This window comes from Paramisgurnus dabryanus, chromosome 14, assembly GCF_030506205.2.
Source record: "Paramisgurnus dabryanus chromosome 14, PD_genome_1.1, whole genome shotgun sequence".
NCBI lineage: Eukaryota > Metazoa > Chordata > Actinopteri > Cypriniformes > Cobitidae > Paramisgurnus > Paramisgurnus dabryanus.
The window spans coordinates 10,132,868-10,151,873 of record NC_133350.1 but is presented as its reverse complement, the minus strand read 5'-3'; the positions used below and the strand labels follow the sequence as shown (position 1 = coordinate 10,151,873).

The 19,006-nt window shown below is 36.4% G+C and overlaps 2 protein-coding genes across 5 annotated transcripts in view; both read left to right on the top strand.

Annotated features, from left to right (window-relative positions):
• Positions 1-11,804, top strand: part of sort1a (sortilin 1a) — a 42,114-nt gene extending 30,310 nt beyond the window's left edge. The window contains exons 9-20 of the mRNA XM_065240952.2: positions 46-190; positions 2,646-2,801; positions 3,056-3,162; positions 4,696-4,798; positions 7,184-7,355; positions 7,430-7,620; positions 7,726-7,915; positions 8,107-8,223; positions 8,308-8,416; positions 9,052-9,164; positions 9,280-9,400; positions 10,241-11,804. Of these exons, the coding sequence (XP_065097024.1) occupies positions 46-190; positions 2,646-2,801; positions 3,056-3,162; positions 4,696-4,798; positions 7,184-7,355; positions 7,430-7,620; positions 7,726-7,915; positions 8,107-8,223; positions 8,308-8,416; positions 9,052-9,164; positions 9,280-9,400; positions 10,241-10,255 (1,539 nt within the window). The 3' untranslated portion in view covers positions 10,256-11,804. The remainder of the gene's footprint in view (positions 1-45; positions 191-2,645; positions 2,802-3,055; positions 3,163-4,695; positions 4,799-7,183; positions 7,356-7,429; positions 7,621-7,725; positions 7,916-8,106; positions 8,224-8,307; positions 8,417-9,051; positions 9,165-9,279; positions 9,401-10,240) is intronic.
• Positions 11,805-12,482: 678 nt separating this feature from the next.
• On the top strand, positions 12,483-18,456 carry nfya (nuclear transcription factor Y, alpha). 4 transcript variants are annotated; one of them, XM_065240957.1, is made up of 10 exons: positions 12,483-12,591; positions 13,850-13,984; positions 14,411-14,485; positions 14,986-15,132; positions 15,259-15,390; positions 15,504-15,609; positions 15,797-15,945; positions 16,023-16,199; positions 16,319-16,429; positions 17,870-18,456. In XM_065240957.1, the coding sequence occupies exons 2-10, from the start codon at positions 13,904-13,906 to the stop codon at positions 17,927-17,929; spliced, it is 1,038 nt and encodes a 345-aa protein (XP_065097029.1). In that variant the 5' UTR covers positions 12,483-12,591; positions 13,850-13,903; the 3' UTR covers positions 17,930-18,456. The 4 variants fall into 4 exon arrangements, with proteins under 4 accessions (XP_065097029.1, XP_065097027.1, XP_065097025.1 ...); XM_065240955.1 differs by lacking the exon at positions 17,870-18,456 and having other exon boundaries at positions 14,411-14,482; positions 16,319-17,359; XM_065240953.1 differs by lacking the exon at positions 17,870-18,456 and having other exon boundaries at positions 16,319-17,359.
• The last annotated feature ends 550 nt before the right edge of the window (positions 18,457-19,006 follow it).

Here is a 19,006-nt window from a genome sequence, read left to right as displayed (position 1 = left end):
AGTGTGATTTCAGGTGGTGTCAGAAACAGTTTTTTTCTTCTTCAGGGCTCCACACGTATGATTCATGTGTCAGTAGATCAAGGAGAGACGTGGGACATGGCTCAGCTGCCCATTGTTGGCCATGAACAGTTTTACTCCATCCTGGCTGCAAATGATGACATGGTCTTCATGCACGTAGATGAACCTGGAGGTGAACCTAAATTCCTAATATGTCCATAAAATAATGGTTTATGCAATATTCAGATTTTTGTATAGGTGTGAATTAAAGAATGATCTGCAAAGCTGTGGATTAGGGATGCACCGAAAGGAAAAAATTTTAAGATATATTTTTCTAATTATTTGGCCAATTTTCTCACCAATGCACAAGTTTGATTTTCAGAATGTCCTTTTCACTATATTTTTTCCACATTATTTTTGTAATATTTCAACAGTCATTATAGGGCCTTTTTACACCTGGTCACTTCTCTGATCATATAGCTATGGATAGACTTGTTAAAACTGTTTAATTAACATTAACCACATCAATGAGTCTTGGCTAAACAGATATTAATCTGATCTTCTATTCCCGTGCAAAATTCAAATAACCTATTCATTACGCTGCCTTAAAAAACGTATATTAATGCTTATATTAACAATGCTTATATAGCACTATATGTTGAGCAGTGGATGCGTGCCTGCATGCACGGTCAAGCACGAGCGAAGGGAGAGAGATGGTGGTAAGATTGACAGGAGATGACAGAGGAAAAAGCGATTAACAAACCGGTCTAACAAAAAGCTTTTGTTAATAAACATTTTATTTCTTGTTTAATATAAGTGTGTTTGGTCATTGTAGGACTTACTGGTTTAAGGAAATTTTTATTACGTACTGCTGACGCTCTTCGTCGTTCTATGACATGAGATGAAGAGCTAAAGTCTCTCGTTCTTTGTTCTTGTGCATTCAGCAGTTACCCAGGATCACCGCCGTGTCTTTTTCATACGCTGCATGGTGTTCAGGATGTCTTGATTTCAAATAATAAATGAAACTTGTAATGCCACATGTTTTCGCGTCTTTCTCAGGCACTATAAAATGCTTTTACCGACATGTTTGCTGCATTTGCGTGTCTTTTACTCTGTGCTGGTTACTATCTGATGATCACGGCATTAAAGACTTCATTGTTCAGTAAAATGTATTTGGCCGAACACCGAAAATTTTCGTCCGAATAATTTTGGTTGGCGAACATTCGGTGCATCCCTACTGTGGAAATTTTATGAAATAAAATAATTCAGTTACACTTTACAATAAGGTTCATTAGTTAACATTAGTTAACTACATTAGTTAACATGAACTAATAATGAACTGCACTTATACAGCATTTATTAATCTTTGTTATTTTTAATTTCAACAATTACTAATACTTTATTAAAATCTTGTTAAAGTGACACTTTGTAGTTTTTCAACCTTCATAATATATTTTCAAGACCCTTGTGATGGTACATAGACTTAAAATAGGTTGAATGACATGTCCACCATAGCCTGACGGGGTCTGTATCGCTATTACTCGTACTTTTAAACTTTTTCGGGTAGTAATCCAAGCACAAAACAAAAAACTACAAATTTCTGCTTTACGGCATACGTCACTTCCTCCACTTCCTCAAATCGGACGTGAGAGCGCAACTATTTATTTTCCTGATGTTTTTGTCATGGCCGAAACAGCAACTAAGAAAAAGAAACCCAAGGAGGAGACCAGAAAGAGAAAAGGGGAGAGTGACAGAATAAAAAGAAAGACGATAATCAATTATATTGGGCCAGTGTTTGCTCGCTGGCGTGAACTTAAGAAGGAGGAGTGGTTTCTGACTGATGCTGACTTGGTCCTCATGCTTTTGTACTAGTAAGTAATGTTATAATGCATTGCTTGCATATATAAGTCCTGTCTGGCGCCTGAGCACTCTTTTTTTAACGTGAATTTTACTGGAAGCTACTTGGAGAATTTAGAGAGGGACTTATATCACATGACATTGTGGCGCCGTGGTGGCGTCATGGACCTAGGACATGGGTGATCCGGGTTCGATTCCCCTTTAGGGCAATTTTTTTTAAACATAAACCTTAACCAAGCGACCACCGTTACAACTGGTTTGTAAATGTGAGCTATGTGTTTTTTTTGGCATTTGATGAAAATAAAACCCATGAAATTATATTATCTGACACATGACATGCTGGAAGGCACACTTTGTGACCTAAAGAGTTGTCTTCTTTTCCTTTGCGACAGTGCTGCGGCGCTTGTGGCCTCTAGGGGCGCTAGACGTGAAAATACATGTCTAGCACCCCCTAGTGGCCAAAAAGTTCCATGGTGTGCTTTTAACGTAAGTTAATGCAGTGTGAACTAACATGAACAAACAATTAAAAGCTTTATTTCTATTAACTAATATTAACAAAGATGAATAAATACTGTAACAAATGTATTGCTCGTGGTTTGTTCGTGTTAGTTTATGCATTAACTAATGTTAATTAATGAACCTTATTGTAAATTGTTACTAATAATTCTTTAGCGGAATGAACAATTATTTAAATTTATTAAATTTATTAAAGGCTAAAGCCTGACACCCCACCTAAAATGTCTGATTTGTAACCATCTGATGTGTAGTTATAATTATTTTTTCTTCATCAGATTCAGGTATTGGTACAATCTTTGTGTCTGATGACCGGGGCACAGTGTTTTCCAAATCCCTGGAACGACATTTGTATACCACAACGGGCGGAGACACAGACTTCACAAACATCACCTCTTTGAGGGGGGTTTACATGACCAGTGTGCTTGCCATGGGTACACCAGCCTTTTTTCTGAATTTAAATATTAAGAGATTTAAGAATAAATTTGTATTTCCCTCCCACAATATGCTTTCCTAATGCCTTAAAGATGTTTTAATGGGAAAGACATGTCATTTTAAATTACATTTATATTAACTTTTAAAGATTTCAAACTTTTGTGCTTACTTTTCAACTTTTAAGTTATTTTCCAACCTACCCACATCTGTAAACAGCTGTCCATGTTTACTGATGTTTTTCTTCTCTCTACAGATGGCTCTGTGCAGACCGTGATCACATTTAATCAGGGAGGTGAATGGAGACCCCTGCAGAAGCCCTGGAATGGGATGTGTGACTCCACGGCAGAGCACCCAGAGAAGGTGAGCGTCACCTGACATCAACCTGAACACTTGGTGTTTTTAAAACATGATTCAAGTTTAAAATGCCAGTCACTAGAAAGATACTGGTTTGATCTTGGCAAGGATCCGGATACTAAATTAATTCCAGATTTCTCTGGGGAGATTGTCATTACTTGTCTGCTTTACAGAGTTGTTTACCAATGGTAGCTTTGGTAAACAACTCTACAGATGCTTATGTCGGCAGCAGGCGAAGCATAGCACACTAGGATTGGGAATGGAGACATAGACTAATGTCGTTTTGTGTGTAATAGTCGAACAGCAGAACTAAACTAACAAACTAATTTGCTCTGTCGACCATACAAGGGTTTGTTTACAGTATAACCCATTTATTAGAAGAGCTCAGATTTCTGTCTGTTTGTAGCCAAAACACTGCATTATGAAACATTGCAAACAATTCAGAAAACACCAACATTTTTCAATATTTTACTATGTTCTTACCTCAACTTAGACTAATTAAACATGGCAATTTTTTGCGGATAAAAAATGAGAACTATATTGTATGGCGGAAGAGCACTTCGTTTGCAGCACTTCGACCTCGGGCGCAGTAACATTGACGGAAGTTTGAACGAGAGGGGTAGTAGTCATAGATATATACACTAGATGTCGCCTTGGGGTTCTAAGCATGCGTCAAAACCGCCGCCATCTTAGAACAGGGGTCTCTGTCGTTGAAAGTAGCTAGGTAATACTACTATCTCCGCCTGTACTCCGAATTCATGGACGACTTTTGTGCTGCGTGTGGATGTTAGGGCTACTAGCACTATGCATTACAGTTAGAAAAAGTAGATTTTAAAAATATCAAAACTTTAATTTTTTCTGGACTCAATGCTAAGTACATGTCTCACTGTTGAAACGAACCAAAAGAAAACCTAGAAAATCACATTCATGACATCTAGTGTGCATATCTATGGGTAGTAGTCAGGAGTGATGATGTTACTGCGCCAAAGTCGAAGTGCTAGTTCTCATTTTTCATCCGCTTAAAAAATTGTCACGTTTTATTTTGTGCCACCATACTTACTCGGGTAACTACTAATGTAACAGTCTTTAAATAGGGAAAACATGGAAGTGTTTGGTGGCTTCTAAATTCATCCTTGTTTGGATCCTAAGGAATGAATGGGGCTAGGCTAAATGCTAACACATTCACGAAACGCTGTGAAAAGTTGAAGTACACGCATTGAAAAAAGATAGATATGTATTCATTTGTCTATGTTGAGGTAAGAACATAATAAAATATTGAAAAACTTTGGTGTTTTCCTTTAAAAAAATTTATGATAGTTTTATTAGAAGCTGTTAATAATAATAGTAGTGCCAAAGTCAATGTGGGGAAGACGCACCCCTAGGTGGCCATGTTTACTACGCCTCTGGGTAGTTATTTTAGTCATAAAAGAATAAAGTCCTGTCTACTTGATTGGGGAAAGACAAGATATCTCTAAAATCGTTATTTTTGATGTATGCTGTGTTAAATGTTAATCTTTGTGTCTCTGATCTCTTCTGCAGTGTAGTCTGCATATCCACGCCGCATACAGTATCTCTATGAAGCTGAACGTCCCCATGCAGCCTCTCACAGAGCACAATGCTGTTGGACTCATACTGGCCCATGGTGATTACAGCCCACTTTATCTATTATACGACAAACCTATCACAGACTCACATTCAGTTCAGTGTGTGCATTATTGTAATGTTTTTTTGTATAATTTTATAGAACATAAACATCACCAGTTTTTCTCTTGTAGTTTTATCCTGTAACCTCCTAAGACCTGGTGTCTCTACATATGTGGACATCACATTTTTTGTTGCTAGCACCATAACTGTGCGTTCAAACCAGACGTGGCAGAGGCGGCAAAAAACATTTGTTTTTCTGACTCTGCTCACTTCCTGTAATCACATCACTAAAGCAAGCTCCTGATTGGTTAACACGGCATGAAAATTTGCCAAAGTTCAGATTTTTCAACTAGTCCTCCGTGCCGCCCCATTCGCCCTTAGCGCCCCGCAGGATGCCTATATGTAAATCACTCGCGCTTGGAACCACGTCTGGTGTAAACGCACCATAATACTTAATTCTGTGTAACTGGAACCTGTTGTACACAAACGTGGACAATTACACTGCTTCATGTTCAAAGAAAAATATTTGGTTATTATATTTATTGGTTCTTCCTAACCCCAAATATCTGAAAGAAATTTGAAATAAAGACAAACCAAAGCTGGGGTCTTAGGAGGTTAAAGTCCCCATGAAATCAAAATGACAATTCTTATTTTTTAACGAAATATTGCAGTGTTCGTTTTATTAAAATGTATCCGTGTGGGTCATTATTATTTTTTTTTAATGAATGTGCCCTAATAAACTACTAGTCAACATTTGAAGTGGATCAAAAAAGTTAATCAAAGTTGTCCAAAGACAAGAACGGGTGTTGGGAATTGGTTTTAAAACAACTTTTATGAAAGGTTTTGATCCACTTCAAATGTTGACTAGTATATAATCAAAATCTACAAATGTACTTTCACCTTTTTGTGGTGATCCTTCTCTGATGACGTCAGCGAGACGACTTGGGCGGAGCATCGGTTAACCACTCCCCCTCTAACTGTCAATCTGCTGCAAATTCCATATCTAAATGAAACACCTACTCTTCTAAATCCAATCAATTGTGGAAAACAATGATAAAACAATATTTAAAATTTATTTAGCAATAAAAACTTTGCATATCCACTGATACGTAGAGATTAGCATGGTTCGAATTTGGCACATTGATAACGCTGAGTCTCGCTTGTCTTGTGACAAAGCACGCAAATGAAAAGTAGTCATAAGACGTAAAACCAAATGAGATTCGACTTTAATGATGGATGTGTGTGCTGTTTGGAGCTTCACTGTGCATTTTATTGTAAAATTACTTGTGTACAACTAAAGAAAAAGTCATAAGCATCTGGGATGGTACGAGGGTGAGTAAATTGTGCGTATTTATGATGTTAGGTTAAATAAATTATGTATAACAATTGAATTAAGTAATTAATAAAAAAAAATTATGCATATTTATAAGTACAATATTTTGGTAGGCAGTCACTATATGGATGATTCTCACGAAATCCAGACTTAGAAGGTGTCCAGCATCAGAATTTTTAAAAAGCCCTTGAAGCCTATTTTTTTGCACACTCACTATAACCATACTTTTTAGAGGATTTAAAAAATATTTCCTATAGAATTATTTAAATTTTTTAGATTATCATGATCAAAAATTATTATTACCGCAACATGATATTACATTAAATATATGCATTTACAAACTTATGTTTTCATAATGACAAGAGTCAAGAGTCTAGTTACTTAGTTACTATGACAAACAAAATTTCAACTTTTATCTGGAGAGAAAAAAAATAAGAACTGCTTACCTGGTAGCCATCTTGAGTGTTACAGTTAATTATGTCTCTTCCAACAAATTTTTTTTTAAATGTTAGTTCCTTGAGGGCTTAAACAATGATTGAAAATTGTTGCGGAGGATGAGAAAACTTTTCTTGGAGACATTTATATTCCTTATTATTGTCTTAACATTTACCAATGATACCCAAATACCACATGTTTCTTTACTGTAAAAGTTTATAGTATAACATGCACTGAAGCTTTTTTTATTTATTTTTTTATTATAAATATTTCCATGTCAAAGAACCCAAATCCAGTCATGGACACGTTGCGGTAATGAAATGTATCCCCTTAAATGTGGAAAAAACAACAAAATTGGTTTGTATGATGTCATTTGAAATCATGTGCAAAATAGTACATGAAGAGATGTTTGTAACTGTATGCTTCTTATTTTGATACTCTTACTTTGCATTTTCTTTTTTTATCAAAAATGTTTCATGACGCCTCATAAGAATGAGAATCACCCATATGTAATTTGAAATGCTTCAGCCCTTGACTATATAGTAAAAAAACCTGATCTCTGTACATCTAATCTCTCAAAGCTCCTCATTGTCTTTCCATGTGCTCTATTATTAGGAAGTGTGGGAGGAGCCATTTCTGTGCTTTCGCCAGACGTGTATGTGTCGGACGATGGGGGTTACACATGGTTTCAGGCGCTGAAAGGCCCCCATCATTTCGCCATACTGGATTCAGGGGGGCTGCTGGTAGCTGTTGAACACAAGCCATTGCACCCCATCTCACAGATCAAGTGAGCTTACTGTCTAACTTGTTTGTGGCCTTTTGCCTTACCTACAACTTTACCTTTACTTTAATTTTTAATAGATTTTCAACTGATGAAGGTCAGTGTTGGCATGTGTATAATTTCACGGATGACCCGATATACTTTACTGGCCTGGCATCAGAACCTGGCGCCCGTTCGATGAACATCAGTCTGTGGGGCTACAGGGAAACGGTTCTCAATCAGTACTGGGTTTCGGTTACTGTAGACTTCAGACAGTTGCTTTTAAGAGACTGTAAGTAGACATTTATAAAATGTTATCCCTTACTGCTCTAGTATGTCCATTATAATCTTAGAAGAGGATTTTTCAAATGTAAATGAGTTAAAACTCCCTCTGCAGGTCAGGAAAGTGACTACATCCAATGGCTCGCTCACTCGAGTGACATTAATGACCCTGCTGACGGATGCATGCTGGGATACAAAGAGAGGTTTCTACGGTTACGACAGGACTCGGTCTGCTGGAACGGGCGGGATTACACGATCACAAAGGAGCCCACCTTGTGTCCCTGTACCCTAGCAGACTTTCAATGGTACAAATAACTCTACAAACCATATTACTAGAGTTCATGTAGCTCAGTTGCTAGATCAAAGTGCAAAAGGTTGTGGGTTTGATAACCAGGAAACACACATGTGTTTGCTCAAAAAGACAACGTACATTTATATTAAAAGAAGACGCTGCATATTCAGTCCACGATTTCAACTTCGTCTTTTTTGCTTATAGTGACTTTGGGTTTTACCATGAGGAAAACAGCTCTGTGTGCGTGGAGCAACCCGATCTTATTGGTCATTCACTGGAGTTCTGCCTGCATGGACGCAAAGAGCAACTTCAGACAAGCGGGTAACAAAACACTCTGCGCTTTTCTCTCCACTTCCTCTCACAAGCGATCCTAAAGCGCTAACACTATACTGTATGTGAATGTAGTTACAGGAAGATTCCTGGAGATCGCTGTGAAGGTGGAATAACTCCAGAGAGAAAAGAGATTGATCTGAGCAAGAAGTGTGTCAGTAACTTGTTCAGACCAGAACTACTGGTACGTCTTTATATTACGGTGACCATTTGCACCACAAAGGTCATGGGTTTGAAATCCAAGGAAAGCACATGGGCCATTCCATCGAATCGGTGCCATTTGCATGTTGTTACTCGTCAAAATTGAAGTTTATTTTAACACTAAATCTAATAACAAACATATTCTACTATTCAAAATGAGTATTGGTCAATCTCAGGTAACTAGTTTATTTTTAACATGGTTTCTTAAAGGAGGATGGAGGCATTTCGGTAACAGGACTGAAAGTAACAGACTTAGCACAGATATAGCAAATTCATGAAATATAGCTGCATTAAATAAATGCTAATAGCATGAAGACACTGAGCAAATCTAGTGATTTACTTTTTTATTTTACAATTTTTATTTATTTATATTAAAATAAACCAATAACATCAAAGAAATATTATAGGTAACATGACTGAACATTAATGTAAAAAAGTTTAAATATTAATTGGATTTATTAACTTTTAAAACACTCTTTATAAATAAATATGTAATATAATACTTGTTTGAACTTGTTTTATATTTGCAATATATTAGATTTTACTACTTTAATTTGCACTTAATAATGTTAAAATGAAAATGTTGTCCGTCCTCTGTCCCAATCATGCATTTCTCAGATAGAGACTCAGCCGGTCCATTCAGCTGTTATAGTAGCTGTGATCATCACACTTCTGTTGATCAGTGTCGTCGCTGGAGTTATCTTCATCAAAAAATATGTTTGTGGAGGAAGGTTGGTAACCACGTTTTCCTAAACATCACATACAGCAGAAACTTCAGATTAAAGAATGTGTCATTTGATGTACCGAACAAAAATTATCTCGACTTATTGTTGATGTCTCCGATAGGTTCCTGGTGCACAGGTACTCTGTTCTACAGCGGCACGCAGAATCTAATGGAATTGAAGGTGTCGACGATCTGGACACATTGGAGGTTGGAAAGACGCAATACCATGATGATTCAGATGAGGTATATATACTACTGCTTAAAGGTGCAGTGTGTAAATTTTAGCGGCATCTAGAGGTGAGGTTGTGATTTGCAACCAATGCCTCAGTCCACTGCTCACCGCTCTATTTCGAAGCAACAGTGGCTGATACAAAGAGGTTTCTTTACAGAGTTAAATTATATCAACTTAATTATTAAGTAAAACGATATCTTATTGCAAATATTATTTTTAACTGTGTCAGTGTTTTATTCTCTGTGTTTAGCTAGCTTTTTGCATGTTAGTTAGTACAAGTTAAGAGTATTGAAGCAGCCACCCCAATTCAAAGGCTGAAAGGAAGACCACGAAGGGAAATGAAGTGAAACATCTTGTCTACGGAGGGAGTTGAGTCACCTGCTGTTCCCACCCACCGCGCATATCAGCGGGACACATCAGTAGAGACGTTTCAAATTTTAATCTTTTGATCCATCTGATCACATCTTGAGGCTCCGAATTGGGACAGCCTTTCATTTTGGTGCGGTAAAGTCATTTGACTTCGAATATGGAGCAGCCTTTGAATTGGGATGCACTCATAGTGACAAAACATGCTCGGTAGAGCAGATTTAGGGCTATCGTAGAAACATGGCGGCCCAAAATGGCCATTTCCATGTAACGGCTCATTCTAAGATAATACAAACATAACAGTTTTTTAATAAGGTCTTTATACACCACTAAAAACATAGTTATGTATATTACATTGCATTTTTGTCAATAGATCCTCTTATAATTTACACACTGCACCTTTAATAGTAAACATGCAATATTATCTATAAGTTTCAACAATGTCATTGAATTAATGCTGTGATTGTACATCTTTACTCCTTTAGGATCTACTAGAGTGACAGACATTGATGGACTTTTCCAATTTTATAAAAGTGAAACCACAATGCCTACCCTTCCCGTGACCTGCACATGTATATCTGCGTTCCAACCCTACCAGATTATGGCACACGTTCTGACTTTAATGTGTCTTTCCAAGATGTGTTTTTTTATTTGATTAGTTGGAACCTAACTTCCATCTTCTAATTCAATCCAACAAGACTTGACCACAGTTGTTGAGGACAGGACTGACAGAAGTTTCCCAAAAGAGTTTTTTGAACTGCTGAAATATGTGTATTAAAATGTGCGTATGTGAAATGCGCAAAAAATGTGACTTTAAATTGACGGTTGCCAAGTTTATGAGAATTGACAGTGACGTGTTGAAGTCACATTGCTTCCAGAGTATTTTTTAGACAGGACAATCCTCTGTTATGTGAGTATTAGTTAACATCAGACATAAGCTTTGATTCAATAAAACTGGCTGGTTATCCTGCATCAGGTATTTAACTTCACCAAAGGATCTTTCTGCTTTTCTCACTTTAAGAAATTGGTTTAAGTCTTTGGTTATTGAAATCTAGTGTAAAAGAGGATCATCTAGCCTGTTTTATGCTGATGTTGGATAGTGTTGAGCAAATAAAAACACAAGGAAATGCTCTTAGTAACTTTTTAACATTTAGGACGTGTCATTTGAATTCCAGTGGCTCAAGAACTAAACGTCATGTTTGACTGTCACATGGATGGACGATAACCATAAAAGTATGTTGGAGTTAGGTTAGTTACTTGGGTTTAGTTGAATAACACTGGGAGATTAACAATAACAAGTCCGATTTTTAAGAAGCTAGATTAGCTAAACTTTGTTTGTTTTATAATCGACCCTTGTTTTTTCTTTAACTGGTGACATTCATAGGCATTTCTCCACTATTGCTGTGTGCTTGAATATATTATGTATCACACACAGTATGCTCTTTTTTTAGTGAACTTTTTTTATTTGGATGTTCCCATACTACTGTTATCAATATTTTCTGTTTTGTAAAGTGTTATAATGTCAGGACAGAACGACAAGAGATGGCACTCTTTTTTTTTAAAGCGTAGTTTTATCTAAATATTGCACACCTTATAATGGGTTAGACCGTAAACGATTACTTTAAATATATGCAGTATCCGTCCGCAATAGTTATAAAGACAAAATGTTTACAAAAATGTTAAACATTTTTTAGGTTACCAAACACATCCTCCATGGGGATGTTTCACAGTAATAAATGTAGCTATTCAGCAGTCTAATCCTATATGAAAATGTATATATTTTTGGGATTGCGTTGACTGCCAGCTCATAAATAAGCTAATAAGTAGTCACTAAGCTGATTAAGTGCTGTTCTTTGCACGTATGATGAAATAATAGATATATACTGTACCTCAGGGGCTGTAGATGGCATGGACCACACATTTCATTTATGGATATGCATGTAAAATGAGAAGTCTGCAGATGTGTTTACAGTTGGATGAAAGTGTAAACGATGTACAATTAAATGTGACTGCCAAGAACAATAAAGTAATATTTTCTGATTCAACTTATTAACTTGAATCTTCTTGACTTTTATGCTTTATGCTTTGATATGATTCTAGTCTTCTAAAAGCTCAAATGTCATGGAGTGATCCCCACATAAATGCATAAATGAAATGCACTGTAAGTTATTTTTTAATAAAAACAAAGTGTCTGCCAAATGCATAAATGCACTAGTGGATTTAAGAGTTAAAGCAATTATATTGCTTATTTTTGTTTATTATTAACATGGCTCTTGTTTTTAGTGCAGTAAATATTTACACTGGGTTGTATCCATTTAAAGTAAGTATATATATATATATATATATATATATATATATATATATATATATATATATATATATATATATATATATATATATATATATAAATTGTATTATTGTAGTATGTGTTTTTAATTTTTTAGTTACTTTAATAAATATATATAGTTCTCGCTGGATAATATGAGCAAGAAAATCATTATTAAATATTATTTCCAGTGAGAACCAGGTGTATTCAAACCTGTAAAATAAATAAGCTTATAGATTTTTATTTGTTTGTTTTCTTCATTTAATCTCCTTTTTCATTATTATTTATATTTTATTTTCTCAATATTTTATCTATATTCACATCCACAGCTCGATTACAAATATCACCGGGGCGTGGATTGCGAAGTGTAGGCGGAGCGTCGCGTGCACTGTTTATCGTGAGTTTTTAGCAGAGCGCCATTTTGGCTCCTGACTGAGACGCGTTGTGTGATTGGGTTCCAGGCGCCGCTATCAGAGCCAATCAGAGGTTCATCGGGCGGCGGCGCAGACGGTGAGTGAGCGCGGCTGCTGCGCGGGGAGGGGACGGGACTTGCTTGGTTAGCCGGGGATTGGTGTGTGACCGACCAACCAAATGACTAAAATCATTATAAACAGGAATAGTGTGGATTGTGTGTGTCAGAGTCCACGCTGTGTGGACGGCCTGAGCGATTATGTCTCTAATTGTGTTATTAAAACATTCATTAAACGATATATTTTGAATGTTTTTACGTAAGGCAGAGCTGGCGTCTCGTATAGGCCCTGTTTGGCGCCGCTCTTTGTTTAGATGTTCTTTGCCTTTCAACATTATTTAATCGTGTATTTTTGTATTCAACCGGTTTAAATAGTCTTGAGTTAAATGTGATTTCGTTTTAATACTGCTTTGATTGGAATATATATTTATGCTCGAGAACACATTGAGGTTGTGCTACGAGGCCAACAATGTTAACGTTAAACAAAGAAAGCATATAGCATCACATTTAGGCTACATATGGGTTACATTATTTTAAAACATGATTCAAAATATATATAAATAAGTTTAGTTTATGAGAGAATCAAGTTAATAAAACACAGTCTGTCAATGCGTATGTCAAATACAAAGACGCGCCGCGTAAAGCGAAACAATGCAACAACGATCGATACAAAGTATGACAACACAAACATGCCCTTAACTGTAGTATCCTATAACATACGAGTTTTTCTATTATTTACAGTAAATTTTACATCGTTTTAGGATTATAATGCTTGTAATCTGCATCTTAAAAATGATCAAGTTATGGTACGATGCTACTGAATAAACGCTTGTCATAATTATTTTCTACGGCATTTTGTTACATGCAAAAAACAAAACACACTGTGCATAAAGTGTATTTTGTTACCCTGCTGTACCTATTAAAAAATGATTATCATGATTTTACTACAGTAACCATGATTTAACCATGATATTTCCAGTAAAACTATGCGTTTCTAGTGAAACTATGGTTTACTATAATGCAACTATAGGTTGGCTAAATCTCTATGTAATAACAAAGCATTACATATCCAATGACCTCATTTAATAAATATCTCTGTATGGTTACAAATCATCTTTTTTTTATTTGCTAATTGTATTGACTTAAGTTTCAATCTAAAACTTTAATATTGAGAATCTGCACATTTATATCTTCCCTAAAGCTAGACATAGGACTTTTAAGTCACAAACCAAAACTTCAATACTTGCATCAATGTTTGTCTTCAGATGTATAAATTGCTATGTTACTGGTGTTTTTCAGATTTGTGTTGTGTGCTGATCTCATAACTCAAACGGCAGCGGTCAGACATCCAGCATGGAGCAGTACACTACCGCCACAACGTCCACCGGAGAACAGATAGTGGTACAGACCAGTGGTGGACAGATCCAACAACAGGTGGTTTGATTTGACTCATGCTGTGAACTTTACAAACAGTATCTGATGTGCTGAATGCACTTTTGTAGCATGCTGTGAAGTGTTATTAATATAGCTAATAATAAGCCTTGACATATATGTTGCTCAAGTTTAAGGAGAGGTCACATTAAATACTTAACACTTGAGGTTATTTTTTGAATCTGTTTTTACAAATTTCATCTAATTTCTAGTTATATTGTAATAAAGAGACTGCAAAATAATTATAAATCATCTCTATACAATTGCAAATACAACCATCTAATGGTGGCATGGCGAGCAAGATCTTTGCACTGTACTGTATGTGTAGAGTAAAATAAACTCTGAAAAGGGTGTGTGTACGAATACTAATCTACAGGTCACTACAGTCAGTAGTTTCTAGTATGGTAACAGTCCCTTATCTCTGGCCAGGGTACAGTGACTGCGTTGCAGCTGCAGACTGAGCCTCAGATAGGCCAGACTGCAGCCCAGCAGGTTCTGCAGGTAGTTGTTGGCTCTCTGAGACCCTCTGCTGTCTCTGAATATTCATGCATGCTGTCAACTTTCGTCGGCTTTGATCTGTAAACATTGCATGATAAGTGCAATGTCATGGTATCCGATAAACTGTCTCTGAATCAGCTACTTAAGGCATCTGTTACACAGCATGCATTTGTGGTATCATGCACTATTTTTTGTTATACACCACAGACTTTCACTACCACATGTGTATGAGACTCAGCATGATTGGTTTTGCTAAATGCATTACAGAATTGTCATTATTTGCTGACGTTTTACGTTATGTACGTTCACATGCATTGCATTTTCTTGCATGCATTTGTGTTTTGTGTTGTCTTGGACTTTGTCATAACCTCATCTTTGTTAGTTTACTGTAAGAGTGTCACATTTATATATTGAGTTAAGCCATGCCTATATTATTAGTACCACTAATGTCGTTGTCCTTCAAAGGGAAATTCTTTTAAACAAATTTTTTCTGTATCTTTTTTAAGGTTCAAGGGCAACCTCTCATGGTACAAGTCAGTGGCGGTCAACTCATCACATCCTCTGGACAGCCCATAATGGTACAGGCAATGACAGGTGGACAGGGTCAAACCATCATGCAGGTACCTGTTTCAGGTACACAAGGGCTACAGCAGGTAAGTGCATTTTATGCTCACAGTCTTTCACTACATTCTCAAATGTATATTTTGCATTGGCATAACATAAAGATGAGCAATTATATATTAGTTTGATATTAAAACGTTAGTTGGTTTGTGCCACAGATTCAGTTGGTACAGCCGGGTCAGATCCAGCTTCCGGGCGGACAGACTTTACAGTTACAGGGTCAACAAGGACAGACCCAACAGATCATAATTCAACAGCCACAGACTGCGGTCACAGCCGGACAGAACCAGGTATATACAGTGTCAAAACTTTGTAAATGGTAAAGTGTGTATATAAAACATTACAGTACAACATACAACACAATATGCATTTGCGATGATTGAATAATGTGCATTTTTTTTAGGGTCAACAGCAGATAACTGTACAGGGACAGCAGGTGGCACAAACCGCTGAGGGACAGACCATCGTTTATCAGCCCGTGAACGCTGATGGAACCATCTTACAGCAAGGTAATACAAAGACCGTACTAAACATCAATCACCCTAAAACAAGAGACTAAACACCGGCATGTGTCCAACCTCAGCCATTTTTTCAAAATGATACTGCAGTAGACAAGATGTTACGATACTGGTGCACGTCTTTCCCATCATGTGGTTGTTAATGACGAATCATGTGATTTAAATTTTTTTCATCCAGGAATGATCACCATTCCCGCATCGTCATTAGCCGGAGCCCAGCTGGTCTCGGCTGGATCCAACACAAACAACACCAACACCGGTCAGGGCACAGTGACCGTTACTCTGCCCATGGCAGGAAACATGGTCAATGCTGGAGGAATGGTCATGGTAAGACTTTGTTAGACTCTGTCTTTCAGTATTAAAATTGCTTTTCGGTTTGGTCTAACATTTGTTTGTTAAATCAGATGGTCCCTGGGGGTGGCACGTCGGTACCCACCATGCAGCGTATTCCACTTCCTGGTGCTGAGATGCTGGAGGAGGAGCCTCTCTATGTCAATGCTAAACAGTATCACCGGATTCTCAAGAGGAGACAAGCACGTGCCAAACTAGAGGCGGAGGGCAAGATACCCAAAGAGAGAAGAGTATGTGAAACTATAAGCCTATTGTTTTAACCAAATCATTATTAAAATATGCATGATACAAATCTTATTCTTATGTGTATGATCACCTAACTAATACGTGTTGCTTTTCATCCCTTCAGAAATACCTGCACGAGTCTCGTCATCGTCACGCCATGGGCCGGAAACGTGGAGACGGTGGTCGCTTCTTCTCTCCTAAGGAAAAGGAAGAAATGGCTTTGCAGGCCTTAAAGGTGAGCGAGGGGCTTGAGCTCAGCTCTCATTGGGCAGCCACCTCTGCCCCGCCGCTGGGGTAACCTAACGACAGGTTTTTCATCCAATGCCAACCCCTATCACAGCCAAGAGACTGAAATCACCATGTCCACCTACTTAATTTAATTTAGACCATCCATACGCTGTGGCTATGTGCCCGAGCTACCTCATGTGTCTTTATGTACTCACATCTGAACCCTGTTTCTGTCTGCGAATTTACTGGTAAATAAAACCCAACATGTATACTGAGATTTTAATGTTGTAGTATATAGTAAATACTATGTAAAAATGAATCCCCATGTTTATAAATGCTTTTCTGTTATGAGATTTTTATTTTAATTATTTAAATATATAGCTCAACACCTTTTGGTCACGTTGATACTTAGAGCAAGCTCATGGTTCCCTTTGTGTCCATAACTTATGCTTGACTACTGCCAAATGGTGAGAAATTGAAGTTGAAAGTTAAAACTGTGCCAGCTATAAACATGGGAGATAACACATTTCATCCTGTGAATAATAAAGCATTCATTTCTAAAATGTCCAACTGCTACTAAAAGGTAAATCTTCCACCTCTGGCTTCTTTGTTCTCTGTGCATTTCTGCTGTCTGTCTTACCATACTATAAATGTCTAGCCAGACTGCTGTTGTTATTTTCTGAATGCTGAGATCTGTATAAAGCTTTGCCCATTGGTCTAAACGAATATGGTTGTTTCATTTGTGATGTATGGCTTGGCTTTCACCCCTTAATGCTCTTCTGTCTTTGCCCAGAGCTGTTGCTTTGTTGTCGCTTTTGCCATCTTATGTTTCATCCACATTGAGCTGTATGTGGGCTCGTGTTTGACTTTGCATTGCATTTGTGTTCATTACTAAATGATATATGCAAATAAACTTTCATTTTGGATTTTTACACAATTCTTTGCCGTTTTTCCAGTGTTAAACATTTGACTTAGTTGGTGGGTCAGGGGGTCCCACAAGGGGACCTCTATGGCCCACTAAAATTTCTGATCTTTATGAATTTATAGGGGTCACATACCAACTGAAAAAAATAAAGGCTGGATTTACTTAAAAATACAGTGCATAATTTTTGCATCCATTTTTTAAAGTAAGTACATGGAATTTTAAGCAATTTATGCAATTGCTTAAAATTTAAAGCAAAAATAACTTAAAACGATGCACTATATTTTTAAGTAAATCCATTATTTTTTACAGTGTATGAGGGACAACTTTTGATTATTAAATGTAGATTTTTAGCCTTTTTAATTAATATTACACATAACTAATATTTGGTATAGATTAGGCCAATTTTACAGTAGACATTTGTCTTGATTTTAACAGGTAAGAAGAGTTCATGCAACATCAAACAAGCGTTTTAAAGCATAACATAGAGATGAAGTCTTTATCCTCTCTCTCTTTTCCTCACAGAAAGCAGAGCTGGATCAGGCAGAAGAGGACACAGTTGCCCAAATGATTCAGGTTGCATAAACACACATGTTTTAGTCAGTCTTTTATTTCATTAAAAACAGTGAGACCCTTGCATTTCAACTTATGGTTTATAACTCCCATTCATTTTGTCTCATTCAGTAAATCATTTTTATAGACTGACACATGGTTTAGTTTTGTCATCCTGTTAAACAGTGGAAAGATTAGGATTTTATCGTTTAAGATTGAATGGGCAGGCGGGTGTATGCGGTACAATGTGTCTGTGATGTATTTATAAAGAAAGTCTCTTTATGTTAGATAAAATGATTTGTATAGTCATTTCGATTCATTCAATTTCCTTATTTAATAAGAATTGTTCAGAAAATAAACGTGAGTCGCCATTAGGTCTGTTTTGTACTATGCTGGATGTTTTTGTTTACTGGATCAGACTGTGAAATGTTGCGATTTACTATGCACTTGCTTTCTGTTCATTCACCAACTTCTAATAATGAAAACCCACTGTTCTTTGTACTTTATATTGATGTCTTCCTTATATGATAATAAAGGGTGACATTCTGTACAAAGTTGTACAGGCTGCATATGTTTTACCTTTAAGACTTTTAGACATGCAATGACATACTGATGAATATTCTCAATTATACAAAATTGCAAACTGCAAATAAAATATATAGCAAACAAATTAGCTTATTTACTTCGATCTCCTAAATCTAAATTTTCTTATGATAAAAAACAAAAATTTAAATGGATCTTTAAAGGGGATATTTCTCAAGACCTTTTTATGATGTAAAATAAATTGTTGGGGTCCCCAGAGTATGTATGTAAAGTTTTAGCTCAAAATATCACACAGATATTTTATTATAGCATGTTAAAATTGACACTTTGTAGGTGTGAGCAAAAATGTGGCGTTTTCACTGCAAAAATGATTTTCAAGAAACAATTTTCTTAGTATTTTTTTCTTGTTTTCAGTCAAAATATCTAAAAATTCTTAAATTAAGATACTTTTTCTTGATGAGCAAAATGACCCAAGAAAATAAGTCCAAAAATATCAAATTTAAGTGATTTTGTGCATAAAACAAGCATAAAAACTGCCAATAGGGTAAGCTAATTTTTCTTGAATTT

Coding starts and splice junctions, on each gene's coding strand:
- nfya (XM_065240953.1), top strand. CDS start 13,904: ATGGAGCAGTACACTACCGCCACAACGTCCACCGGAGAACAGATAGTG. Junction 15,133..15,258: donor GTACACAAGGGCTACAGCAG/GTAAGTGCATTT, acceptor TTTGTGCCACAG/ATTCAGTTGGTACAGCCGGG. Junction 15,391..15,503: donor TCACAGCCGGACAGAACCAG/GTATATACAGTG, acceptor CATTTTTTTTAG/GGTCAACAGCAGATAACTGT.